At 40.4% G+C, this 27,559-nt stretch overlaps 2 protein-coding genes across 2 annotated transcripts in view; one reads left to right on the top strand and one right to left on the bottom strand.

Annotated features, from left to right (window-relative positions):
- The window catches only part of LOC104804716 (geranylgeranyl transferase type-2 subunit alpha 1), a 46,605-nt gene extending 26,670 nt beyond the window's left edge, over positions 1–19,935 (top strand). The window contains exons 2-17 of the mRNA XM_010529060.2: positions 8,090–8,175; positions 8,244–8,306; positions 8,365–8,719; positions 8,803–9,047; positions 9,717–9,865; positions 9,983–10,168; positions 10,292–10,454; positions 10,752–10,906; positions 16,314–16,493; positions 16,638–16,800; positions 17,072–17,232; positions 17,321–17,425; positions 17,847–18,635; positions 18,727–18,907; positions 19,063–19,234; positions 19,329–19,935. Coding sequence (XP_010527362.2) covers positions 8,090–8,175; positions 8,244–8,306; positions 8,365–8,719; positions 8,803–9,047; positions 9,717–9,865; positions 9,983–10,168; positions 10,292–10,454; positions 10,752–10,906; positions 16,314–16,493; positions 16,638–16,800; positions 17,072–17,232; positions 17,321–17,425; positions 17,847–18,635; positions 18,727–18,907; positions 19,063–19,234; positions 19,329–19,705 — 3,530 coding nt within the window. The 3' untranslated portion in view covers positions 19,706–19,935. The remainder of the gene's footprint in view (positions 1–8,089; positions 8,176–8,243; positions 8,307–8,364; positions 8,720–8,802; positions 9,048–9,716; positions 9,866–9,982; positions 10,169–10,291; positions 10,455–10,751; positions 10,907–16,313; positions 16,494–16,637; positions 16,801–17,071; positions 17,233–17,320; positions 17,426–17,846; positions 18,636–18,726; positions 18,908–19,062; positions 19,235–19,328) is intronic.
- A 5,362-nt stretch (positions 19,936–25,297) lies between these two features.
- The window catches only part of LOC104804715 (serine/threonine-protein kinase CTR1-like), a 6,493-nt gene continuing 4,231 nt past the window's right edge, over positions 25,298–27,559 (bottom strand). The window contains exons 8-17 of the mRNA XM_010529059.2: positions 27,454–27,559; positions 27,304–27,344; positions 27,136–27,204; positions 26,948–27,048; positions 26,771–26,855; positions 26,588–26,686; positions 26,425–26,493; positions 26,012–26,143; positions 25,825–25,919; positions 25,298–25,718 (exon numbers count right to left, since the gene is read on the bottom strand). Coding sequence (XP_010527361.2) covers positions 25,625–25,718; positions 25,825–25,919; positions 26,012–26,143; positions 26,425–26,493; positions 26,588–26,686; positions 26,771–26,855; positions 26,948–27,048; positions 27,136–27,204; positions 27,304–27,344; positions 27,454–27,559 — 891 coding nt within the window. The 3' untranslated portion in view covers positions 25,298–25,624. The remainder of the gene's footprint in view (positions 25,719–25,824; positions 25,920–26,011; positions 26,144–26,424; positions 26,494–26,587; positions 26,687–26,770; positions 26,856–26,947; positions 27,049–27,135; positions 27,205–27,303; positions 27,345–27,453) is intronic.

Here is a 27,559-nt window from a genome sequence, read left to right as displayed (position 1 = left end):
GAAGGTCTTCTGGATTAATTTGACTTTGAATCTCTTGCATCTTGCGATTCTTGTTTGATGGGCAAGATGACAAAGCATCCTTTCAAGGGGAAAGGATAGAGAGCGACGAAGTTATTGGCTCTCATACATAGTGATGTATGCGGACCAATGAGCTGTCCAGCTAGAGGAGGTTATCTGTATTTCGTTATGTTCACTGATGATTTCAGTCGATACGGTTATGTCTATTTGATGAGACATAAGTCTGAAACACTTGAAATGTTCAAGGCTTTCAGAAACGAAGTACAGAACCAGCTTGGCAAGACGATCAAGAACTTCGATCGGATCGTGGTGGCGAGTATATGAGCCAAGAGTTCACTGACTATCTGGTTGATTGTGGTATTGTATCACAATTAACTCCTCCTGGAACGCCACAGTGGAATGGCATGTCTCAACGGAGGAACCGAACACTGTTAGACATGGTTCGGTCGATGATGAGTCAGACAGATCTTCCGAAGTCCTTTTGAGGCTATGCTTTAGAGACCGTTGCGTACCTGCTGAATAGGAGTCCAACGAAGGCGGCTGAAACGAGGCCATATGACATATGGACGGGGAAGCGTCTCGCATTGTCATTTGTCAGAATTTGGGTTTGCGACGCTTACGTGAAGCGTCAGATAACTGATAAGTTATCCTTCAAATCTGATAAGTGTTTATTTGTAGGCTACCCTAAGGAAATTAAGGGTTACTACTTCTACATTCTGACAGAGAACAAAGTGTTCATTGCTAGGAATGCGACTTTTATGGAGCGAGAGTTCGTCTCCAAAAGAGTCAGTAGGAGTAGGATCAAACTTGAGGAAGTTCGAGAGCAACAAGTAGACGCTGAGCCGAATGAACAGTTGAAGATGTTCAACCTGTTTCTTTGCCAGTTGTGATTCAACCTTCGACTAGTGAACCTCGGAGATCAGGCAGGATTCGTCAAGAGCCTGTGAAATACGGATTTCTCGTGACTGAGAATGAGGAGCTCATGTTATTGGAACATGATGAGCCTACCACATACCCAGAGGCTATGGCGAGTCCGGATTCCGAGAAATGGCGCGAGGCTATGAAGTCCGAGATGCAATCCATGTCAGACAACCAAGATTTCTTGTGACTGGGAATGAGGAACTCATGTTATTAGAACATGATGAACCTACCACATACCCAGAGGCTATGGCGAGTCCGAACTCCGAGAAATGGCGCGAGGCTATGAAGTCCGAGATGCAATCCATGTCAGACAACCAAGTATGGACTCTGGTTGATGCATTTGAAGGGATAAAACCCATCGGATGCAAGTGGATCTTCAAGAAGAAGACCGACATGGATGGCAACGTGCACACATATAAAGCACGACTTGTGGCGAAAGGATTCCGTCAAATTCATGGTATTGACTATGATGAGACCTTTTCGCCTGTAGTTATGCTGAAGTCCATCAGGATCCTGCTTGACATAGCCGCATATTACGACTATGAGATATGGCAAATGGATGTCAAGACCGCGTTCCTTAACGGGAACTTGACCGAGGATGTGTACATGACACAACCCGAAGGTTTTGTCGATCCAAGGAACCCGAGGATAGTGTGCAAGTTTCAGAGGTCCATTTATGGACTGAAGCAGGCTTCGAGGAGCTGGAACCTTTGCTTTGATGAGACAATCAAAAGGTTTGGTTTCTCACAGAACGAAGACGAGTCGTGTGTTTACAAGAAGGCTAGTAGGAGCACAGTTGTATTTCTAGTGGTGTACGTGGATGACATTCTCCTAATAGGGAATGACGTTCCTACCTTGCAAGACGTTAAGTCTTGGCTAGGAACACAATTTTCTATGAAGGACCTAGGAGAAGCGACCTATATTCTAGGAATAAAGATCTATAGAGATAGATCGAGGCATCTTCTAGGACTGTGTCATTGAAAAGGTTCAAGATGCAAGATTCGAAGAAAGGAACCTTACCGATGAGCAGTGGCACAGTTCTCTGCAAGAGTCAGTGTCCTATGACACTTGATGAGCGAGAACGCATGGATCGTTTTCCATATGCTTCGGCAATTGGATCGATCATGTATGCCATGCTTTGTACTCGACCGGATGTATCCTATGCGTTGAGCATTACGAGTAGACACCAGTCAGATCCAGGTGAGTCACACTGGATCGCCGTCAAGAACATCCTGAAGTACTTGAGAAGGACTAAGGATGTGTTCTTGGTATACAGTGGGTCGGAAGACGAGCTCGCTGTAAAGGATTACACCGATGCTAGTTTCCAGTCAGACCCGGATGACTAAAGAGCGCAGTCTGGCTATGTTTTGTGCTTGAACGGAGGCGCTGTTAGCTGGAAGAGTTCCAAGCAAGCGACCATTGCAGATTCTACTACAGAAGCTGAGTATATTGTAGCGTCGGACGCAGCAAAGGAAGTTGTTTGGATCAGGAAGTTTGTTGGCGACTTGGGTGTCATTCCTAGTGCTGATAGCCCCATTGCTCTGTATTGTGACAACAATGGAGCGATCGCACAAGCGAAAGAACCCAGATCCCATCAATGATCCAAACACATATTCAGACGATTTCACCTTATCAGGGGGATCATAGACAGAGGAGACGTGCACATTTGCAGAGTGTCGACAGATGACAACATTGTCGATCCGTTGACGAAGCATCTCCCTTCGTCGATGCATGAGGGTCATGTTAGGGATATGGGCATTAGATGTTTAGCAGTCCATGATTAGAGCAAGTGGGATATTGTTGGTTAAGTGCTCTATGATATACTGTTTGCGAGCTTTCTTTGGATACATTTGATGTATTGATACTTTCTATAGTTTTATGAAAGTGTTTGATTCATTACATGTTATGCATACTAGATATGTTGTGAAATCCATGTATTGTTATGAACAATACTAAACTCCCTAGTCACATATCATTGTGGGAATAATATACTAAGACTAGTATGATGTGTGATTGATGATCATATAGATGATCATATGTATTGGGTACGATCACAGTCATAGGAATTTGTTGGAGGACAGAATACTGGATTGACCCGCATGAGATTGTCACATGGACTAGCGTCATGACTTGAATCTCAAATGGCGGTTCCATGATTGGATCCTAAGACCTGAGATATCTACGGAATCCAACATGAGGAGTTGTGTGCTTTGAATACGTCAAATGCCCTGCGTAACAGGAGGACTATAAAGGCATGTATCAGGTACGAAATGAATCATGTCTGGATTGTAGATAGTCAAGACGGAATGTGTACCTCTCGTAAAAGAGAGAGATGTCGCTGGGCCCCTCGTGTGAGCGAGACTGTAGAAATGTGTGGCCGCACTATAGACGAACGTCGTCTATTTCAGATAGTCGAACTCAGTGAACGAGAAAGCAGTCGAATTAGATAAGGTGGCTTGTCCATACCTTATGTTCGACATATGATATCGCGATACAAAAAGATCATCAGCCGGAATCATCACTGACATTCATAAGATCACGAACAAACTCTATTCGAGATAGGTAGTCATAGTGTCTTGCTAGAGGCCGCCTATGACTTGTATATCCGAAATAGAGATTTCGGGTTATACTGCTATATCGAATGAGCCTACAGGGTCACACACGCAGGGAAGGACAAAACGCACGAGAAAACGACAGAAAAACCGAGACAGAAGGGTCTGGAACGGACGGACCAGAAAGTCCAGAATGGACGGTCCGCCAGATCCAGACCCGACGGTCCAGACGCGTGGTCCGTCCGTTCTGGATACTGGAACGTACGGTCCACGTTAAGACGCAGACCGTCCGTTCTACGTGGTGGAATGGACGGTCCACGTTAAGGCAGACCATCCGTTCTACATGCTGGAACGGACGGTCCATGTGCTTTTCTGGACCGTCCGTTCCGGGTTTCGGGTTTTTCGAAAATTAGACCGAATTAGGGTTAAATCACCTTATAAGAAGAAGATTAAAAACCTTAATTAATTAAGAGATTTTTTGAGCCGTCTGTTACAGAATTCTAAGTGCTTTTAGTGAGATCCAAAGAGTTCTAAGAGTTCCAAGTCTCGTTTTCTCGAAACGCGAAACCGAATAGCTGATTCGGGTCCTAGCAGACAAGTTCCAACCATTGGAATCCATCCTGAGGTGTGGATACGTGTAGAGGGCGAGGTATCCTTCCTCCCTTTCGTGATCAGACGAGTTCTTCAATTGATACAGGCCCCGGATCGATTGAGATAAGCGTTCTAACGTTTCTACGATTCATAGAAGCATGGTTCTAGGGTTTCATTCAAATTTTTGTTTCATATCCGCTGCGCAAACCCTAGAATCGATCTCTTAGGAATAGGATTCGCTCTAGAGATCCCAAGAATCCCATCAGTTCATACAGTCCAGCATCAATCATGCATTCGCCTTTATATGCTAACGCATGGTAAGTATGATCTAGTGATCCAGTTATGCAACTTACGTTGTTTGTCGAGATTCAGTGTGCCTTGTGCATTACTAATCTTAAATTCCAAACTCTGGTTTCATACTCCTGGATAATCAAGTCGATTGCCGAGTTGGCGAACTCATTCGATCGAGGATTCTCATCCCAGTGAAGGCGTATACTCCTTCTTGGCTCTCTTCAAGTGAAGTGATGTTTACTGAACATCCTTGTAACGTTCTTTTCCGCTAGGGGCATATCCAAGTCATTATTATAGACTAACATCTTTCTCACGATGCCTTCGAGAGCTCCTCTTATGCCCTTGATCCTAGGCATGACATTTCTTTCAGAGTCGCTCTTAACTCTGATAAGGTTTCCAACTTCCAAACATGTAGATCTTCTAACTTCCAATTGATTGGAAGTCAATCCATTCTCAAAATCTTCCTAGGATTTATTCTCATCGATACCAGTGGTAAGAAGACTAAATATTTCACTGGTATGGATTAGGTGGTATAGACTCGGAAAAGATGAATCCTCTATACTGAATTGAATGCAGAACAGAGGGGTCCTTACTCAAATGAACTATTATACAAGGTTATCCTCGTATAGTCCATAGCTCATATAGTTTACTCCATGAATATTTGAAATCCTAACAATGCATCACATGACAAGTAGAGTCAGTGTGGATGGCTTAGCGTCCTTAGTGACCCACTTAATGACAACTACCAAAAGCTGTCATATGCGCGATTTCCTATGGAAGAATTCGAAAACATTTCGAAAACAGTTTAAAAAAACCTTTGAAAACAGTTTTCTGATACCAGTTGTTACGCAAATTCCTTCCCCGTGGAAAGAACTGCTCTGATACCATAAACTGTGACACCCGAAACCCGTGTTCCGCGAAAATCACGAGTTGCGCCACATGGACAACAATAAAGTAAATACAATTATCGAAAATATGCGGGATTTAAAAATTCTCAGTTTATATAAGTATGCAGTGGAGACAAATATAAATACGGTAGTGTAACTACCGGAAAATACAAAAACTCTTAAACCGACACTACCAATCTTTTTGAAACAGGAATCTGCGTAACTCTAACCTAAATCTTCTCGGTGTTCCTCTTCATACTCTTGGCGCCGCTGTGTCCATCCAACGCTTCTCTTTGCGCTATCTCGAGCTGAAACGTTGCATAACAACGTCCTAAGCTATATGCTTAGTGAGTACTTTGGGTTAAACCCGAAGATCATACTCAAATTGCAAATGGCCAAGCACAAACAATATTATACACGCACTATATATATGTGTATAACATATATACACACCACATGCCATAAAACAAAGTCCACTCAACCAACAAGGAATCATATAGCAACCACAAATAGTCCGGATGACAAGTCATCGGACATAACCGTCAAATCGTCTCTATGTGCATCACACACATAGGATAACACACGAATCTGGTATCACCAGTCCAGGACATGTATACAAGTTATAGCTCGACCCATCGGGTCTTTACTGTCAAATCATCTCTACGGATGCATCACACGCGTAGGTAAGACTCTCCATGTGCAACGCACAATCCCCCGCTCTCCTCGGTCGATGCCGGAATAGTAAAGATACAACAACCCGGTGCCCAACACTTCATAAAAACGTATCACATCAACCATCCCCTCTGATATCGATGTCATCTCTCGATACCAGAGCGCCAGTTGCCTCCTCCAGACCACCACCGACTATGTCGAGCGAAGTCAGTCAACAACTGACAATCTCTTGCCGGCCATCCGCCATGGAAATCATCAGACCCGAGCTCAGGTCTTTCAGAGTATTTCCGCATAACCTCGTCGGGAGAATCGCTCAATCCCGAGTCACGGGTAAATGTATGTCAGTCTCTGCCGGGAGAATCACTGATACGAGCTCAAGGACAAATTCCGATAACGAGCACGAGGATGAGCTTTACGTTCCGATTGAACCGATCTCGGGAGCACGAGCCAAGAACTTCGGGAAAACATTGCAGAATTTATGGGCGATCAGTCAAAGCAAAGAGCGTATTTCGAGAGTCAACATACGAGAGTCGAGGATGATGTTGGTGATTACAAAAGATTGACTTCATTTACAAGCCTCGAAATCACGCGTCTCGTTACTTGAAGTCAACTTAACTACCATGGTTGATTTCAAGGAAGACACTTTTATTGTTTTCTTATTTCTTAAGTTTTCTTTTACCTATATAAACCTATTGTTATGCTTGGTTTAGGGACACATTTTTGAGATTAAGAAACTTGTGAGATTATTCTCCAACTTGTTCGTTTTGAACTTTGCTTTAAGAATTGCAAATCTTTGCTTGTAGTTCTTAAACTTTTATAATATTGGTTCCTATCTCTTTATAGATAGTGGGTCAATATTCCTTTACTTTATAATATTGGTTCCTATCTCTCTTTATAGATAGCGAGTCAATATTTCATTTTTCCTATAATATCGGTTTCTATCTCTTTATAGATAGTGGATCGATATTCCATCCATCACCAAAACCTTTATCTTGGTCGATCTTACTTTGTTTCATATATTGTTGTCGGGTTTCGTGACTAGTTCCGCGAGGTTCACATCATTTGGTATCAAAGCACAGGTTCCAGATCGAGGTTTTATCTATCTTTATACTTCTACTTATTTTTTTTTCCTAAATTCAAATCATCTATTTGTTAAAAAAAAAAGTTCCTGCAATTTTTTTTTAAAGCAAACAAAAAAAAAGCAAGCAAAAAAAAAACAAAACAAAAACAAAAAAAAGGAAGAGAAAAAAAAAGCTTAAAAAAATTGAAAAGGAACAAGTTTTATTTAAAAAAAAAAAAGAAACTCGACATTTCAGAATTTTTGTTATTCCTTGTTTAGTTTTATTCCTCTCACAATGGTTTTACTCACACAATCATCACCTTTTTTTTTTCTTTATTCTTTGTTCCTTCATACGTTTCTATCGTATCTATACTCGTCATTTCTTCCCATCACATCCACATTCATCATTTCGTAAACTCTTTGTTATTTTCCTTTCTCTTTCTTGTCACTATTGATCCAAACTTTTATTATAATTGTTTGGGGACTTCCAAGTATTGTCTTTTGCAATTTCTCTTTTGCAATTTCTTTTTGTTTAGTTCTTCACGAACTTTGAGGAGAATTTTACGAGAGGAAAAAGGCAAGAGTGGTGAGAATATCATAGGGTAAAAGCCAATATTGAGTGAAACACGAGTATTGAGTGTTAATTGATCGAGGGAAAACACGTGAGGGAGTGAGTGAGCTCTTTTGCATGATGTCTCAAGAAGATAATGCAGGTGGCAATCGAAACGATAGAGGAGCAGTTGACAACGAAATCATTCAAGCGATGCAGCAAAATTTCGAACGACTAAATGTGGTACTCAATGAATTTCGAGATCGACTCGAAATAAATGAAGATCGAATGGATCGACTCCATCAAGTTCGTGATCTGCCATCGAGGAGAAACAATCAACGACAACGTGCACCTTTGCCAGACCCTGCAGCGGAATATTATGAGGAGTCTCATGATAATGATGGAGATGCGGTTTCCTTGGTCACTATACCGAAAAATCGTGGAGGAAGGGATGAGGTGCCATGATAAGTCCGAAGAGAACATCGTGAGAGGAACGGTGTAGATCGAAATTTGGGGTCCATCAAACTATCTATCCCGCCTTTCCAAGGTAAAAATGACCCTGATGTCTACATTGAGTGGGAAAGAAGGGTGGAGTTAGTCTTCGATTGTCATAACTATTCTGAAGAGAAGAAGGTAAAACTTGCTGCTGTAGCATTTACAGATTATGCTATTGTTTGGTGGGATCAACTAACCTTGTGTAGACGTCGAAATCGGGAGCAACCAGTTGGAAGTTGAGAGGAAATGAAAGCTGTCATGAGAAGAAGGTTTGTGCCTTCTCATTATTATCGGGATTTACACTTGCGGTTGCAAAGTCTTAAACAGGGAAATAAGACAGTTGAGGAGTATCATAAAGAGATGGAGATCGCTATGATCCGTGCTAACATCGAAGAGGACCGAGAGGCAACCATGGCTCGATTCGTCAATGATCTTAATCGAGAGATTAGCAATGTGGTGGAGTTACACCATTACGTAGAGCTCGAGGAAGTGGTGCATATGGCAATGAAAATAGAAAGACAACTCAAAAGGGTCGAACATCTTCACGATTTGAAGGGACTAGCTCGAGTTCGAGGTGGAATACTAAACTCGAGGGGACTAGTTCAAGATGGAATTCAGGGTCAAAGCACGATGAGAAATCACCTTTTAAAGCAAGAGGAGACAAAGTCGCTACCAACTCATCGTTTGACTCGACAGAGAAGGGTAATTCATCTTTCTTACCTCAAAGAAATCGTGAAATTAAATGTTATCGATGTTTGGGAGTAGGTCATATTGCTTCTCAGTGTCCCAACAAGAGAACTATGATTATGTTAGAGAATGGGGATATTGAAACTGATGCAGAAGAAGACAACAACTCCATGCCATCACTCGAAGATGTTGATGAGGTAGAACATGCTGTCACGGGGCAAGCCCTTATTGTTTTGAGAGCTTTACATGTGCAAGCTAAGGAGGATGGGGATGAACTACAAAGGGAGAATATCTTTTATACTCGATGTCATGTGAAAGATCGGGTATGTGGATTGATTATAGATGGAGGAAGTTGTGTGAATGTGGCTAGTTCTTTGATGGTGGAAAAGCTTGGTTTACGCACCAAAAAGCATCCGAGGCCATACCGACTTCAGTGATTGAATGAAAGTGGTGATTTGAAAGTAACCAGACAGGTATTAGTCTCATTTTCTATTGGTCGATACTCTGATGAAGTTAAGTGTGATGTCGTGCCTATGCATGCTAGTCATTTGTTGTTGGGAAGGCCATGGCAATTTGATCAAAGGACTATCCATGATGGATACCTAAACCGATACAGCTTCATCAAGGATGATCGAAATGTGATACTTGCACCCCTATCACCCCACCAAGTGTTCCATGAGCAGCTTCAAATTAAGAAGTCGAGTGTGGAGAATTCAAAAAAAAATGAAAAAAAATGAGGAAAAAAAGGGTCAAGAAAAAGAAGAGAATGAGAGAAAAGAGAGACTAGAAAAAGAAAAGAATGAGGAAAAAGTGAGTCAAGAAAAAGAAAAGAATGAGAGTTCAGCGAAAGAAAAAAAAAAGAGGGGAAGAAAAATAATTTTCTTGTGAGAGAGGAGCTCAGTCCAAGGCCAATGATATTGTTCTTATACAAAGAGGCCTATCTTTCTAACTTTAACTCGACTTTGCCTAGTGTTGTGATTTCTCTTTTACAGGAATTTAATGACAAGTTTCCCGAAGAGATGCCACCAGGATTACTACCAATACGAGGGATTGAGCATCAGATTGATTTCATACCAGGAGCACCAATCCCGAATCGACCAGCATATAGGAGCAATCCGAAAGAATTCAATGAGTTGCAAAAGTAAATCGGTGAGTTACTGAACAAAGGTTATATTCGAGAAAGTATGAGTCCATGTGATGTGCCCGTATTGTTAGTACCTAAGAAAGATGGTACTTGGAGATTATGTGTTGATTGTAGGGCTGTGAATAAGATAACGATAAAATATCGTTACCCTATTCCTCGTTTAGATGACATGCTTGATGAATTGCATGGTTCCACAATATTTTCTAAGATTGATTTGAAAAGTGGGTACCATCAAATTCGCATGAAAGAAGGTGACAAATGGAAAACGACATTTAAAACCAAAGGTGGATTGTATGAATGGTTAGTAATGTCATTTGGTTTATCGAATGCACCTAGCACTTTTATGCGCCTTATGAACCATGTCTTGTGTGCTTTTATTGGAAAATTTGTTGTTGTATACTTTGATGACATTCTGATCTATAGCAGAAGTGAGCATGATCATTTGAGTCACTTAAGATGTGTTCTTGAAGTGCTGAGACAAGAGAAATTATATGCTAACCTTAAGAAGTGCAACTTTTTCTTGGATAGCGTTGTGTTTCTTGGTTTTGTTGTTAGTCCTAAGGGAGTAGAAGTGGACGGTGAAAAGGTAAAGGCCATCCGAGATTGGCCCACACCTACAACCGTATCGGAGGTTCGTAGTTTTCATGGACTTGCAGGATTTTATCGTCGATTTGTGAGGAATTTTAGTACTATCGCTGCTCCTTTAACTGAGATCATCAAGAAAGATGTGGAATTTAAGTAGGAAAAGGAGCAAGAGAAGCATTCAACACACTGAAAGAAAAGCTAAGTTCTACTCCTTTATTGGTTTTACCGGATTTTTCAAAAAACATTTGAAATCGAATGTGATGCTTCTGGAATTGGTATCGATGCAGTTCTTATGCAGGAGAAAAAGCCTATTGCTTACTTTAGCGAGAAACTCAGCGGCGCAACTTTGAATTACTCCACGTACGATAAAGAACTCTATGCATTGGTGAGAGCTTTTGAGACATGGCAACACTACTTGTGGTCTAAAGAATTCATAGTCCACACCGATCATGAGTCTCTGAAGCATTTAAAGACACAAAACAAGCTGAATCGAAGACATACACGTTGGATCGAGTTCATCGAGATGTTTCCTTAGCGATCCAATACAAGCAAGGCAAGGAAAATGTTGTAGCTGACGCATTATCGCGTAGGTATACTCTTATCTCAACTCTTGATGCCAAACTATTAGGTTTTGAATTCTTGAAAGAGTTATACTTGCATGATCATGACTTTGACAAAATATTTGTTGCATGTGAAAAGAAAGCATTTGAAAAGTTTTATCGACATGATGGCTTTTTGTTTTGTGAAAATAAGCTTTGCATTTCACAAAGTTCCATAAGAGAGTTGCTTGTTGGTGAAGCTCATGGGGGAGGGTTGATGGGGCATTTTGGAGTTGCCAAGACATTAGATGTTTTGAAAGAACATTTCTTTTGGCCTCATATGAAACGTGATGTCAAGAAAATTTGTTCACGATGCATGACGTGTAAGAAAGCTAAATCTAAAATCCAATCACATGGACGTTACATGCCATTGTCTGTTCCTAGTCATCCATGGACTGACGTATCAATGGATTTTGTGTTGGGATTGCCTAGGACTAGAACCGGTAAGGATTCAATCTTTGTGGTCGTGGATCGATTTTCAAAAATGGCTCATTTTGTTCCTTGTAAAAAGACGGATGATGCAACTCATGTGGCTAACCTCTTCTTTAAAGAGGTGGTGCGTTTGCACGACATTCCTAGGACCATTGTGAGTGATCGTGATGTCAAGTTCCTCAGTCACTTTTGGCGTATTTTGTGGGGTAAGCTGGGAACGAAATTATTATTTTCCACTACTTGTCATCCACAAACTGACGGACAAACAGAGGTTGTAAATCGAACCTTGGGAACCTTATCGCGTGCAATCCTTAAGAAAAATTTGAAATCCTGGGAGGATTGCATTCCAATCATTGAAATTGCATATAACAGAGTTGTGCATTCTTCTACTAAGTTTTCTCTATTTGAGGTCGTTTATGGCTTTAATCCACTAACCCCGTTGGACTTGGTTCCATTACCTATTGGTGAGATTGTAAGCCTTGATGGAAAGCGTAAAGCAGATTTGGTGAAAAAAATTCATGAAGACGTGAGGCAACACATTCTACAAAAGAACGAGCAAACTACAAATCGAGCCAATAAAGGGAGGAAACACGTCACCTTAGAACCAGGAGATTGGGTTTGGGTTCATTTTCGAAAGGAGAGGTTTCCAACCCAACGAAAGTCGAAGCTGAGTCCACGTGGGGATGGACCATTTCAAGTCTTGGAGAAAATTAATGACAATGCATATAAGCTCGACTTGCCAAGTAAGTATGAAGTGAGTTCAACATTCAATGTTTCTGATCTTTCTCCTTTTGATATTGATGTAGATTCGAGGACGAATCTTTTTTAAGAAGGGAAGGATGATACGAGCTCAAGGAAAAATTCCGATAACGAGCACGAGGATGAGCTTTACGTTCCGATTGAGCCGATCTCGGGAGCACGAGACAAGAACTTCGGGAAAACATTGCACAATTTATGGGCGATCAGTCAAAGCAAAGAGCGTATTTCGAGAGTCAACATACGAGAGTCGAGGATGATGTTGGTGATTACAAAAGATTGACTTCATTTACAAGCCTCGAAATCACGCGTCTCGTTACTTGAAGTCAACTTAACTACCATGGTTGATTTCAAGGAAGACACTTTTATTGTTTTCTTATTTCCTAAGTTTTCTTTTACCTATATAAACCTATTGTTATGCTTGGTTTAGGGACACATTTTTGAGATTAAGAAACTTGTGAGATTATTCTCCAACTTGTTCGTTTTGAACTTTGCTTTAAGAATTGCAAATCTTTGCTTGTAGTTCTTAAACTTTTATAATATTGGTTCCTATCTCTTTATAGATAGCGGGTCAATATTCCTTTACTTTATAATACTGGTTCCTATCTCTCTTTATAGATAGCGAGTCAATATTTCACTTTTCCTATAATATCGGTTTCTATCCATCACCAAAACCTTTATCTTGGTCGATCTTACTTTGTTTCATATATTGTTGTCGGGTTTCGTGACTAGTTCCGCAATGTTCACATCAATCACTCAATTCTGAACTCGCTCCATAGCTAGTGGAACGTTGGCGTGGTCACAGAGTAACCGTAATATTTCCTCAACCCCGGGATAGCCGAATCGCTCAAGACTATCACGTGTATCATCGGCTCCAAACTCTGCCCGTAGGTGACCAATCACAATCATATCTCCTCAATATGAAACTCGACCCGGATCGGGAATCATAAAGAGGAGATCTCAAACAACGCAATCATCGGGATATCACCTCAACCCAGGCTACAAACACACGTTCGGCTTTACTCCGGCCCTCCGAGGTAAAGTCTCATGCCATGCTAACTGCCCGATTTCCCAGTCACAAGCATTCACACAAGACTACACTTTAGTCATGTATACACACGTCTTTACTTGTTATTATGGCTTACCGATTCTATTACGTTCATTTTATTCTTTTTATCCTTCGATCCGATCAAAATGGGTTCCGGCCATTCCGGATTACCAATTCAGTCGTCCCGAGAATTTTACTTACCGTAGAATGGTTTCGTTCAAGTTTCGTGAGGTTCGGGTAAGAAACAGGTCAAGGTAGGTGGGGTATGAGGGTCGGTTGCATCGAATCTTGTTCGATCCGATGATACGAGCCAAAACGAGGAAACAGAGACCTGGAACGGACGGTCTGCCCAGTCCGGAACGGACGGTCCACGTCGCATAGTCCCTTCGGTCTGGAAGCAACTGGAATGGACGGTCCAGGGTTATGGAACGGACGGTCCACACCTGGACCGGACGGTCCAGACTTCATGTTCTTCCCCGAGACCCTGCAAACCCTAGAACGGACGGTCCACTAGTGGTCCGTCGGGTCTAGTGCTCCGAGAAATCTCGGGTTCCCTGTTTTCGCACTAAATTCAACAAACTATAGCTCAAAATGATCTAGAAAAAATCAGGAACTCAAATCTAAGCTCAAACATGCATGAATCACATTCAAAGCACACAAATCTTCATTTTAAATTTGATTATCATTTTCAAATTTAATCCGAAATACTCACCTCGGTTGATTTTGAGCCCTTGGGTTTGTTGCTGGAGTTTCCTAGAGTTGATTACTGAATTTTCCCGTCGATTTCCACGTGAAATGAGCTCCGATTTGGAGGTTCTCGGTCTGAGCTCGCAAGAACACAAGGGAGAGGGTGAGAGCGAGTTGTGGACTGAGTGTGAGCAGACTGAGAGAGTGAAGCTCGTGCAGAGGAGGTTGGGCCGCTCCTGGGTCAAGTAGGAGGTGTCACTTGCCGGAGAAACCTCGGAATTGCGGCGATGACTCAACAGAAGAAGAGGCGGCGCGTGAATTGGTCTCGCTTCGTCAGACCGGACGGTCTGGAAGTGCGGACCGGACGGACTAGCTCCTCTGGACCGGACGGTCTGGATGTAGACCGGACGGTCTGGCCAATTTTCTCCTTTTCTCTTCTTCGTTTCGGCGCGATCGTTCCCTGCTAGACTGATTCATCTGAGCGGCTTCGTGTCGTGGCCTCTTCCTCGTTTGGTTCTATTAGCGAAAGTTAAGGGCTTAAGGCTCAATCCTCTCATTCCCATTGAACAAGTGTAGTTAATTTCGATTTATGTTTCTTTAATTCTTTTAACGAAATTCGGGGTGTTACATTCGGCCCGTATACAAGAGCTTCACAATGTACTAACCGGGATTTCCCCGCCTACGGTGGAAGCAGGAGGTTTAGGGTTTAGGGTTTAGGGTTTAGGGTTTAGGGACTTTGGAAACATGGTGAGGATGATTTCAGGAGTTCTTTCTCGTCTGCGAAGACTTGGAGGTTACTTCGAAACCCGTCCCCTTTGGTTGATTGGCACCCTCTTGTTTGGTTTGCCCTAGTTGTCCCCTGTTACTCTATGGTGCAATGGCAAGCCTTACTGAAGCGCTTACCTACAAAGGATCGGCTCTCTCATTGGGGTTTGACTATAGACACTCGTTGTTCCCTTTGTGACCTGGATGAGGATGAAATCCATGAACATTTGTTTTTTCTTTGCCCTTTTAGCATGGCTGTCTAGTCTATACATGCAGAAAAATGCTGGAGAAATCCCCCTACGTCCCTTGCTGATTGTGCAAGTTGGTTTAACCAACCACGACATGACGAAAATAGGCACCATTCGTTGATTGCAAAGGTGATTCTGCAGGTATCCATCTGATTTGGAAGCAGAGGAATGAGCAGATATTTCGGAGAAATAAAAAGCCCCCGTCTGTGCTGTATCACCATCTTGACAACATGGCCAGAAACATTATCCTAGTTAAACAACGACAAAAGCCGAGAAAGTTCAAGACACTTTTGGAAGATTTGTTTCATATCACGTAGAAAACTTTTGATGTATCATCGTTTTTTGTTTACACATGGTTTCCTGTGGCTTAATTTCCGGATGTTGATCTGTGGCTTGTAAAACATTTATTCTTTTGGTATTTATTTACATTTAACAAAAAAACAATAAAATAGCAAAAAAGTTATTTTATTCCATTTTACCTTAAAACGATATTTTTCGAAATATATCATTATCGTAATGGTGCAGTGGTGCGATTTACGGTTGCAAGCCTTAATATATATATATATATATATATATATATATATTCTCATCAAAAATATATATATATATATATTAAGGCCATGTGCTAGTGTACGTTAAATTTATAAAATGAATGAATTATGAATGAACAGACACGTTTGTCTCATATAATATAAAGAATGGGAAAAAAAAAAGCTATAATAATAGTTGGATCGACGAGAAAATTAAATCAATAAACGCGGTTAACGTTGTCAAAGCTAGCTAAGGACGTGTCATCACGTGTCGCCATTAAAGTCTTATTAAGGGGTTTAGAGTGAGTCCCGAAATCTGACCCGTCCCAACCCGAAACATAGTAGAATTTAGATCTAAATTTTTCGGTTAAAAAAATCGAATGTTCGGGTCGAATTTACATCGGATTTTAGATCCGAATTAGATAGTCCCGAAAAACCAATATTTTTTTATCAAAAATTAATAAAAATATAATTTTTCAAAACAATTTGAACGGACCGGTCTGACTTGATCCGTCCCAATATAAATCCAAATATATAGGTATGAACTTCGAGATTGATTATATATAGATTCGAAAAAATCAGATCGATCTAAACCGAGATCCAAAACCCTCGTACCGGGTTCGGAAGGCTGCCCTATAACCTATTGACACCCCCTTGATTTTAGAGAAATCAACCCTTTTAACTCATCATCTCCTCATCTAACGGCTCAGATTTATCTCTCTTCATCTCTCTCTCTCTCTCTCGCTTGCGTCTCCGATCAACGGTGGAGGAGAATCTCCTCATCTAACGGCTCAGATTTATCTCTCTTCATCTCTCTCTCTCTCTCTCGCTTGCGTCTCCGATCAACGGTGGAGGAGAAAGGCACGGCTGCCCCCGGAAAGCTCCGACACCGGAGGATGCGGCGGCCTCCGCCGCTAAGGCCGAGAAGCTCCGGTCACTCCAGTCTCGGTTCATACTTAATCACCACAACAAACTGTACGATCTCCAATCTTCTCCAATTTCTTGTCGCGATTCCAACAGTGTTTTTTTCTTCTCCGACGTACTGATTCTTGAATTCAGGATTCAGCGTTCGTTGTTTTTTGTTCCTCATGGATCTTCTGTAATTTTTTTGGTTTCTAGTTATACCGAGGAAGCTATAGAGCTTAGTGCGAAGCTTCTAGAGATCAATCCGGAGGCGTACACGGCGTGGAACTATCGGAAGCTCGCTGTGGAGGACAAGATTTGTCGATCCAAATCGGATCCTAGCATGGTCAAGTCAATTCTCGATGAAGAACTTAGGGTGGTCAGTTTTCTCAGCCAAAATAATGATTTAGATTGGTTAATTGTTGGGTCAAATGTGATGAATCTGGAATCCATTTGTTCGTAGTGGTATATTTCGATAGATACTTTCAGACGGCAACTTGTCATGTGTCTTTAATCGAATTCTGCAACTGCTCTTGCGAGATTGAACTTGTGTTTCTTAACCTGCAACTGTAAAACTGAATGAATTTGTGCTTCCGGGAAACTGATGCCAAATTTCCACATGAATGATTTGGTAATTCCTTTTCTTTCAGGTAGAAAGTGCATTGAGGCAAAACTTTAAGTCCTACGGAGCTTGGCATCATCGGAAGTGGGTTCTGAGTAAAGGGCATTCATCTATAGGGAATGAATTGCGGCTTTTGGATAAGTTCCAGAGGCTGGATGCTCGGAACTTTCATGCTTGGAACTATCGCAGGTAAAACATACTTTGTGGCATCCTTCCCATTTGTTGCATGTTCATATGGAACACGCTTTGTTATTTTACATGTTTTACTCTCTTCCAGGTTTGTGGTGGAACTAATGAACAGGTCAGAGCAGGATGAGTTGAATTATACTGAGGATATGATCAATAACAATTTCAGCAATTATTCTGCGTGGCATAATCGTAGGTAAGGTACCTATTACGGTTGAGCAATCAAATGCATATGGTGAATTTGCTGGTTTACAAAGGAATGCACTGTTTTGGGGTTTAGATTCATGGCTAAATATCGGAAGATGCGTTTCTTTTAAGGAGGGTACTGTTTATGAATAAACTACAGATGATAATGAAGTTACCCAGGAAGAGCACTTTTGGGGGTTATATGCCTCGCTTTTCCTTGTCTATGGTTTGGTTGATGTTACTAATTCATCTTTGCGAGAGATCGGAAATGGTTAAGATTTCAGCTCATTGTAGTTCCACAATCCAGTGAACATTTGTTAGTTACCACCCTGGAATACAAAAAATCATCCTCTGCCCTGTCTATCCTACTTGTTTGGTGAATAAGCATATCTATTCATTGGTGGCTTTCTTTTCATTATGAAATTCTACAGTGTACTTCTTTCAAGTTTGCTTGCAAAAAAGGTTGAAGGGTTTCTGCCGAATGAAAAGATCCCTGAGGAATACGAATTGGTACATCAAGCTATATTTACAGACCCAGATGACCAAAGTGGCTGGTTCTATCATCTTTGGCTTGTTGATCAAACCATTAATGCTGGTTCTCCTATTCTTGCTTCTTCTTGGCCTACTCATGGTTCAAATATCACCCTATCTGGAGCTGGGTGCTTGGATCGGTCTTCTACCCTGTTCACTCCCTTCTGTTCTGAATCAGAATCATTTTTTCTAGTTCTTTATTTTGATCAAGAAGTTAGTGGACTAAACTCAGCGACCGTCACGATTGAATCTGAACTAAGCGGAAACGAGGATGTTGTATGGGTTCCATTATCAGCTACAAGTTCTCAAGTTTCCCATGTATGGATAGCTCATCTGAATCATTGCACTTCAGAGCCTCGCTCTTCCAGTGAATATAAAGTGAAGGTTAGAATCGGGAGCTCTCCCGGTATTGTTTCTTCCAGAGGATGTAGCTTCAAAGCTCGTTATGAAATCGTCTTTACGGTGCATGTTCATCCTGCTAAAGCTGATCCTGCGGAAGGGGTTGGCGTAGTTTCTTGGATGGATGACTTTAATGCTTGGGATGCACAATCTAAGTATTTCAATGGCCTTGCCTCCTTGTCTCAATCGAACATTTTGAGGGATCATGACCCAGAAGAGTTTGAGTGGCGTCATCAAGCCATGGTCAAGGAGATTGACTGTTTCCGTGACTTGTTATCTCTTGCCGACAGGTATGCCGAAGCTGTTTAAGTACTAAAATTCTATATAGAGAGAGAATTTCACAAGCCCTCACTTTGTTTTCCTTTGTTCTTCCCTTTTTAGCAAAATCGGAAAGCTTACACTTGCAAGGCTGTTGATGGCTAACGAAGCTATGTTATCTAACAATGCTGACAAGGTAGCCCATGTCGAAGAAGTTCTCCAGCTGTATAAAGATTTGATGAAATCGGATTCATCGCATTACCAATTCTACAAGGATGAACATAGCATAGCTTTCCTCCGACAGGTAATTAGTCTTCCTTTAAGCTTGTGGAGTTCAAATTGAGATTGGTGATTCTCCTTTTTCCATTTTACAATAGAGTTTTAACTGTTTTTTTTTTAGTTTTTTTTTTAATTTTCGTCTTTTTTTGTCGGGTACTCGTGACATTGGTGACCATGCAGGTGACTTCAAACAGTGAATCCTTATCGAGACACCTCTTCCGTTACAAAGAATCAAACAAGATCGTCTGTTTACGGCTTAGTAACTTATCACTCTCTCGGCTAGGCTCCATCGAGAATTTACTGTTTGTTCAGATGCTAGACCTTAGTCACAACGAGCTCCGATCAACCGAAGGTAAGTTTTTCGAAATGTCGGTCCAATGTTTTTACGCAAAATTTCATCAATGCTCTCGACCCAAACCCCTATTGTTGGTGTTTCTATGCCTAAGGTTTGGAGGCGATGCAGATTCTCTCTTGCTTAAATCTAAGTCACAACAAAATCAGAAGTTTCTCTGCGTTGGAATCTCTCAGACATCTGAAGCAACTAAGAGTTTTAGACATATCTCACAACATTATCGGCGAGCACTCCGTCGATACCACAAGGTACCTATTTTCTTCTCCGCTCTCTCATTCGGTCGAACCATGCTGGACCCAAGATGAAGGCGACCTCCTCGCCAAATTCTCCGACGCGTTTTTCGTATTGAGAGTCATGAATTTGCAACAACTAGATGTAGCTGGCAACGTTATCGCGTGCCGAGAATTCAGGTCGTTTGTTCTTAAGCTCGTCCCGAAACTCGTATGGTTTGACGGCGAAAAAGTGAAGTAGAGTTGTCTCGGATAGTTTTGTTCGTTTAATACAATACTCTATTTATATGACATTGGTACCGCTTCATCGTTCAGTTTACTTAATCGTCATTCATTGGGCATTTCGAGTTTTGTGGTAACGTAGGTTCAATCTGTAGGTCGTGTTGTGTGTGTAGGTTCTAATTGGTTGCATGTGTGATTATGAACTGAGATTTTTACTATAAGACCTTATGCATTAGACCTTTGCTATAATTCTTGAGGCTTATTTTCGGATTTGGTTATAAAAAAATATTGATTATGGCATTCCGGCGCCGTTCATCGGAGATGGTCACAGTTTCAGGATAGGCAGGGAGGTGACTGAGATATTGATTGGGTGGTCTCCCCTCAATAGACACAGGTCTCATGTTTAAAGTTTTGGTATATCTGATCTTGAATCCAAATAGTTCGGGTTTTAGGGTTTGGAATCAAGACTTCTAGACAATTGTTGATGGGTCTCCGAGTTTCGGTATTGCGTATGAATATTTCAAATGTTCAGATGTTCACGGGTAGGTCGAGGAATGACTAGATGAGGTGAGCTGGTGAAGGCGAGTTTTGACAATCCGAGGGCAGGGCGAGGGTCGCTTTGCTCAGCGGAAAGTCGACGCCGAAATCGTTCAAAATCCGAAGCTAAAATCAATAGTTTGCGTTGTCGCTCGCATTCAAACTCTGTCTTGCGAACACTGCAGTCCTAGTTTCAGTGTCGTCAACTTCTTGAAGGGGAGATGCCAAATTAACTGATCTGTTGCAACATCTCCCACGGTCAAACTTAGCTGCCATGCTGACTGGCTTTGCTTTCCTATTGGGCCTTTTTACGTGGTATTGGGCCTACATTTTTATATTCGTGGCCCATTTAGTTTCCCGTGTTCCATTAGTTTATACTTTTCTCTTTTATTTTGGCCGTCAACATATATACGTGGCTTTTTATATTTTTTATTTTCATTATTGTTTTAGTAGTAATTTTTTTTTTTGATAATCGGGTATGTGGATCGAGGTCCACACTAATTCCGTGATCAGAAACAATCTATGTTATTGGAATTACGTTCCTCTTCCCAACTTGATGCTCGAATTCGGGATGGAAAAACGTTTTGCATTCTGTTTCACCGATTGAACTATCCAATACGTTTTGTTTTAGTAATAGTTATTGTTATTAACTTATTACTGTTTAGTGGTAATTTTTTTTAGTGGTAATTTTTTTTGGTAATCGAGTATCTGGGTCGGAGGTCCACACTAATTCCGGGGTCAGAAACAATCTATGTTATTGGAATTACGTTCCCCTTCCCAACTTGATGCTCGAATTCGGGATGAAAAAACGCTTTGCATTCCGTTTCACCGATTTAGCTACCCAATATGTTTTGTTTTAGTAGTAGTTATTATTATTAACTTATTACTGTTTAGATTTGTTTTCATACTTGGTAATTTCATTATTGTTTTAGTAGTAATTTTTTTTTTGGGTAATCGGGTATCTGGATCGAGTTCCACACTAATTTCGGGGTCAGAAACAATCTATGTTATTGGAATTACGTTCCCCTTGTTTCCAACTTGGTGCTCGAATTCGGAATGGAAAAACGCTTTGCATTCTGTTTCACCGATGGAGCTACTACATTTTGTTTTAGTAGTAGTTATTGTTATTAACTTGTTACTATTTAGATTCTTTTTTTCATACTTGGTAGTTTTTTACTTCCTAATTTTATTTCAATCAGTCATTTTATTCTCTTTTCTGTTTTATTCTATATATCTATTTTTTTTTATGTATTCTATCTGTTTTAATTCATAAGAGATTACTTTACCAACGTCATGTAACACAACCGACCCAACTCGTCTTTAGACACGCAACGTAAGATACAAAGTTCGCTTACATGTGCGAACACTGAATTTCGCAACGCAATAGAAGTTTTTTAAAAAAAAAATGTTTGCATGGAAACGTGATTTCAGAGCAGTGGTGGGTCGAGGAAATAATTAGTGGGGTCAAACAATGAAAAATTTTGATGGGGCAAGTTATATTTTTCATTAAAATTTTATAAAATTATAATTGAAATGAAATTTTGTATGTGGCATTGGCCTACTCATATTTGAGTGGGTCCGCCTCTCTTTCAGAGAACATCCATTTTCTAAAAACGTATCGCATAAAACGAGACATTAGATACTGAGTGAGTGAGTTTACTTATGCAACAATTTACAAAACCAGATTCATCATTCCCAATGCTAAAAAAAAGGAAAAAAACCCTAAAAATTCCTAAACTTGTATTTTGGAGTAATATTAATTCCTAAACTTGTAGAAGTGCCTATTAATTCCCAAACTTGCAAAATTTAACACGTTAAATCCTGAACTTGTTAAACGGTTCCATATTCGTCCATAGCATTATTTGGTCAAAAAAACGAGTTGACCGATCCGACGTGGCACGTGACGTGACGGTAATTTTCTGAGTAGGCTCACCACGTCACGCGCCACGTCGGATTAGTTCAACTTATTTTTTAACCAAATAACGTTATGGACGATTATGGAACCATTTAACAAATTCAGGAATTTTGTTTTGAAAAAAATACAATGTGCAAAAGATTTAAATAATAATAGCGATGTTTAGTTGTAATCCTTCTCCGGTCCAGACCATCTCTATCTGGGCTTCGCTAATCCTAAGCCCACGGCCCAAATTTTAATAGTAAAAGAAATCCCACATCGATAAAATGGAAGGACGCAAACAAGGAGAGCAGTGTATAAGAAGGGAGCTCGAGAGAACGGGCAACATACTTACCTGGACGGGGTCGACGCGCGATCCAGAAGGCGCGTGGCCTAGGCTAGTGACCTCCATTGCACTTCGGAGGGGCGCTTAGCTTAAGGTCTCCCCAAGTGGGAGAGCCTACGTCATAATTTGTGGCAGAGGGGGCCTGCGGGGAAAATGCTAAATTGTACTCAAATAATTTTTTTTCTTTCTACTCTTCCTAACGAGATTGAAAATCATATTAAATTTCATATAATTTCTACGATAAATGAATATTTATTCAAAAGAACAGTTCATAATTTTATTTTCATTCACAAACTGAGAGAAAAAAAATAAAAGTTGAAAAAATATTCATTTGAATGTTAGAGACTTTTTTTTGACAATGTTATTAGTTTATACTTGGAGAATATTTTTAAAAAATGCATGTCTTAATTAAGTATATAAGTTTGGTGGGTCCACGTTATTTACCCCCTAACACCTGAGCAACTTCATCTCCGGAATTTTCAGCTTCGCCATCTACACATACTTCTTCTTCTTCATCATCATTACTCTTAGCATCGTCGCCAGCAAAATACGGATAAATGTCAACAAATTGAACCACATCTAAGATTAATTGAAACGAAACAAGAATGAAAACAGGGGAATTCGGGAAGAGCTTAAAAAAAAACCTTCGATCAAAAGCGCCGTTCTTTATGAGCTCTTCGATTTCTTCCTTGGAAGACCGATCCGACGTGGCGTGTGACGTGGCGCGCCACGTCGGATCGGTCAACTCGTTTTTTTTACCAAATAACGCTATGGACGAATATGGAACCGTTTAACAAGTTCAGGATTTAACGTGTTCAATTTTGCAAGTTTGGGAATTATTAGGCACCTCTACAAGTTTAGGAATTAATATTACTCCAAAATACAAGTTCAGGAATTTTTACGGTTTTTTCCCTAAAAAAAATAAGGGGTGTTGGCAGAATATATCCAAACAAAAAAGAAATTTACAAAATATCTCACAAAAAAATAATTTTTGCATACTATATTTTTTTTCTAAATAGTCGAACTACCCTCTACAGTATTTCTCTACGATTGTGTGATAATCTATCTTTTAAAAATCGGTAAGTTTTGCTATTTGATTTTCTTTTTTCTCCAATATTTTCTCTATCTCCTCTATTTCTTATATAGTTTATCTAATCTATTCAAATACTTTTCTCGTTGATTTTTTCTGTGATATTCTGATCATTTTTTTGCATGCACATAAGGTGTTTGATGAAATGTTTGCGGCAGATGACATGCAATCTGTGAAAAATGACATGCGCTATGCGTTAAATGACCTATGATCTGGCAGATGACCCCGCAAATGACCTACGGTCTGCGGCAGGTCACTTGGCCTACAACAGGTTACTTGCGGCACCTGGTAGGTCAACTGTACCTGTTGACCTGCAGCATGTCGCACCTACGGACCTGCTGACCTGCGACCTGTCGCACCTGCGTCCTGCGGACCTGCGATCTGCGAATTGCGATCGTGATTTCACTACGACCATATAACTACGACTACGACCAGATAATTGCGACCCTGATTTGACTACGACTAGATAACTACGACTACGACCAGATAATTGTGACCGTGATTTCACTACAACCATATAACTACGACTACGACCAGATAATTACGAATGTGATTTCACTACGACCATATAACTACGACTACGAACAGATAATTACGACTGTGATTTCACTACAACTATCTTTTAGAAATCGTAATGTTTTGCTATTTGATCTTATTTTTCTCCAACATTTTCTCTATCTCCTCTATTTCTTACAGTTTGTCTAATCTATTCAAATACTCTTCTAGTTGATTTCTTTTTTTGTGATATTCTGATCATTTTTTTGTATACACATAAGGTGTTTGATGAAATGTCTGTAAAAGAAAACTGTAGAAGATGACTTGTCGTCTGTGAAAAATGACATACACTCTGCGGTAAATGACCTACAGCCTACGACTACGGTCTGCCAGATGACCTGCGGTCCGCGGCAGGTCATCTTCGGCACCTACGGCTTGCGCTAGATCACCTACGACACCTATCACACTTGCTAACGTGCAAGTGTTTTTTTACGAAACTCATGCAAGTATTTTTCTAAACTTATATAAGAAAACAAAATCCATATAAGTATTTTTTCATGTATGTGGAGGAAAACGAAATTCATGCAAGTATTTTTTGTGACAATTTATCTTTTAGACATCAGAACATTTTGCTATTTGATCTTATTTTTTCTCCAACATTTTCTCTATCTCCTATATTTCTTATAGTTTGTCTAATCTATTCAAATACTCTTCTGGTTGATTTCTTTTTCTGTGATGTTCTGATCATTTTTTTGTATGCACATAAGATGTTTGATGAAATGTCTGTAAAAGAAAACTGTAGAAGATGGTCTGCCGTCTGTGAAAAATGACCTACGCTCTGTGATAAATGACCTACAACCTACAGCAGATGACCTATGATCTGCCAGATGACCTGCGGCCTGTGGCAGGTCATCTTCGGCACCTACGGCTTGCGGTAGGTCAACTACGGCATCTGTCGCACCTGCTAACCTACAAGTGTTTTTTTACGAAACTCATACAAGTGTTTTTCTATATTTATATCAGAAAACAAAATCCATATAAATGTTTTTTCAATAGAAGAAAACGAAATTTATACAAGTGTTTTTTTATAAATGTAAAAAATCTGCAGGTTATAATAATATTGAAGGATATGATGATCATTTTAACATAAAAAAGTATAGAATACAAAGATTACAACAGTATAAGTATAGAATACAAAGACTTTTTTTTTTGTGCATGCAAATTTTCTCAAAAAATAATTCAGAAACCATTTCTCTTGAATCAGTCTCTCATTTTCATCATACATTGTAATAATTATCCATAACAATAAGCTTCAAACAAGAGCAACACAACACTCTGTCACTCTTGCACTTGCATATTACATGTGTATATATATATGTATATATGAAACGTATACACCAAAAAAAAAACCCATGGGATGGGGGCTTAATCTTTCCTTCTCCCAGTTGATGTTTTCCAGGGAGTTCTCTCTGTTAGTATATCATAATATCACACTAAAAGAGAGGATAACGTAATTCACCAAACGTCTACGTTGCGTCTTTTTTTTTTCCTTTCAAGGCCCTCTTCATCATCATCATCATGCACCCATTTGGATGAGCTGAACCGGAGACTTCAACAGCTTCTTCAGAGTCTCCACTATGCTCGCGAAAGACGGCCTTTGTGCAGGTTCACTGTGGATATATGTACATACACGATGTTTATACCACCTTTTTCATGCTCTATAAATCGTTGAAAATCCGGCAAGAAATGGAGAGAAGTTTTGGCGGTATTACTTACTCGGCCCAACAAGCTTCCATCAGAGAAGCCAAAACCGGGGATGTGTTTTGTGGAATGGCAAGCCTTCTGTTCTGAAAGGCAACCGCTCCAACCACCTGACCGTCAAAATTGGTTGGTGGGTTAAGAAAATTGAACTCGAAAGCCGAAGAAAGGAACTGAAAGAGAATCGATGAAATCGGTCCATTACCTGGGCAGGGCTGAGTCCACTCCAGGGTTGTTGCAAAGTGACCAATTCCCAGAGGATCACTCCGAAACTGTAAACATCGGATTTTTCATTCGAGGGCTCACCACGAAGAAATTCTGGAGCCATCCATTCAGGCTGAAAACAAAAAAGTAAGTGAGGTTTACTCAGTATTGGTTTGCATGGCCAAAGTACGTTTTCGACCTGCACGATATTGACAGTGATATCTAACTTTCTTCAAAAGAGACGCATGGCAACCTAAACATATGTATGTTTACATGGACATGAATGCTAAATCGTGTATATATATATGTTGATACCAGTAAGTGGACATACGAATCCATGCAGTCAGCATAATCTATTCATGTCTTAAACTCCTGTCTACAATTACATCCTAAGAATAAGAGGTGAGAACTAACCGTTCCTGCAACGGATTTAGATGGTATAAAAGTGTTTGCCTTGAATCTGGACAGTCCAAAATCGCAAACCTGACAACAGTGGCATGGTAGAGGTTAATATGTGAGAGAAACAGATGATGGGTTTTGATAATCAAGAACATTTTCTATCGGTTTTGCATCTTACCTTCACTGTCCAGTTCCTATCGACCAACAAATTTGGAGATTTCAGGTCCCAATGGACCACTGGCGGGTTAAGACAATGAAGGTAGTTTATCCCCTTGGCCTGCTCCAACAAAATAATACAGTTAATTTCATCGTTTTCTCTAACGAATATGCTACGTTCAACATTAGATGACAAGTCACAAACCACATCCAACGCCATTCGTAGTCTCCTCCTTTGATCAAGCAATTCCCCAGAAGCCGGCCTGTGAATGAGACGGAACAAACTGCCCCTGCTCGAGAAACAATATGAATGAAGATAAGAAACTAACCATTCAAGATCAAGTATTACATGACTTAACCATGACGGATGGGATGGTATTACCTTGGCAAATATTCTGTAACGATTGAAAGGCGGGGTCGCTCTGTTACAGCTCCCATGAAGAGAACAACATTTGGATGACGAACACGTTTCATTATTGCAACCTTCAGGAATGAAAATCCGATCGGTATCAAAGGATTGTTTTTGACAGAAGTAAAGTGCTATTTATAAGAACCTTATCCTTTTCATACCTCTCTGAGAAACTCCCTGAATTGGTCATCTTGGAAATCTTGGACAGACAAAACCTTGACAGCAACATCCTTCATCAAATTCACAAAATACATTTAGCTCTTCTGAACAAAAAGAAGTTGGAAGTGATAAAGTGCTAGAGATTGCAAAGAGAAAACAAATGAACCTACCGAGCCATGCCATTCAGCACGATGAACAGTTCCAAATGATCCTGAAAAAGCAGAAAAGATTTCCAAAAGAAAATTTGTTACTTCTGCTCTCAATAATAACAAATCCAGAAGTGCATAGACACAAATCAAAGGAAAAGGTGGGATATATACCAGCACCAACACGCTCCTTGATATGTAGTTCATCCCATGCGATCTCCAGCCAATCCGATGCTAAACAAGGCTCAATATTCAAGTATGGTGAAATGTTATCAGCAGG

This window comes from Tarenaya hassleriana, unplaced genomic scaffold (assembly GCF_000463585.1).
Source record: "Tarenaya hassleriana unplaced genomic scaffold, ASM46358v1 Cleome94, whole genome shotgun sequence".
Classification (NCBI taxonomy): domain Eukaryota; kingdom Viridiplantae; phylum Streptophyta; class Magnoliopsida; order Brassicales; family Cleomaceae; genus Tarenaya; species Tarenaya hassleriana.
Note: the sequence above shows the minus strand (reverse complement) of the source record. Positions and strands in the feature narration are given on the sequence as shown.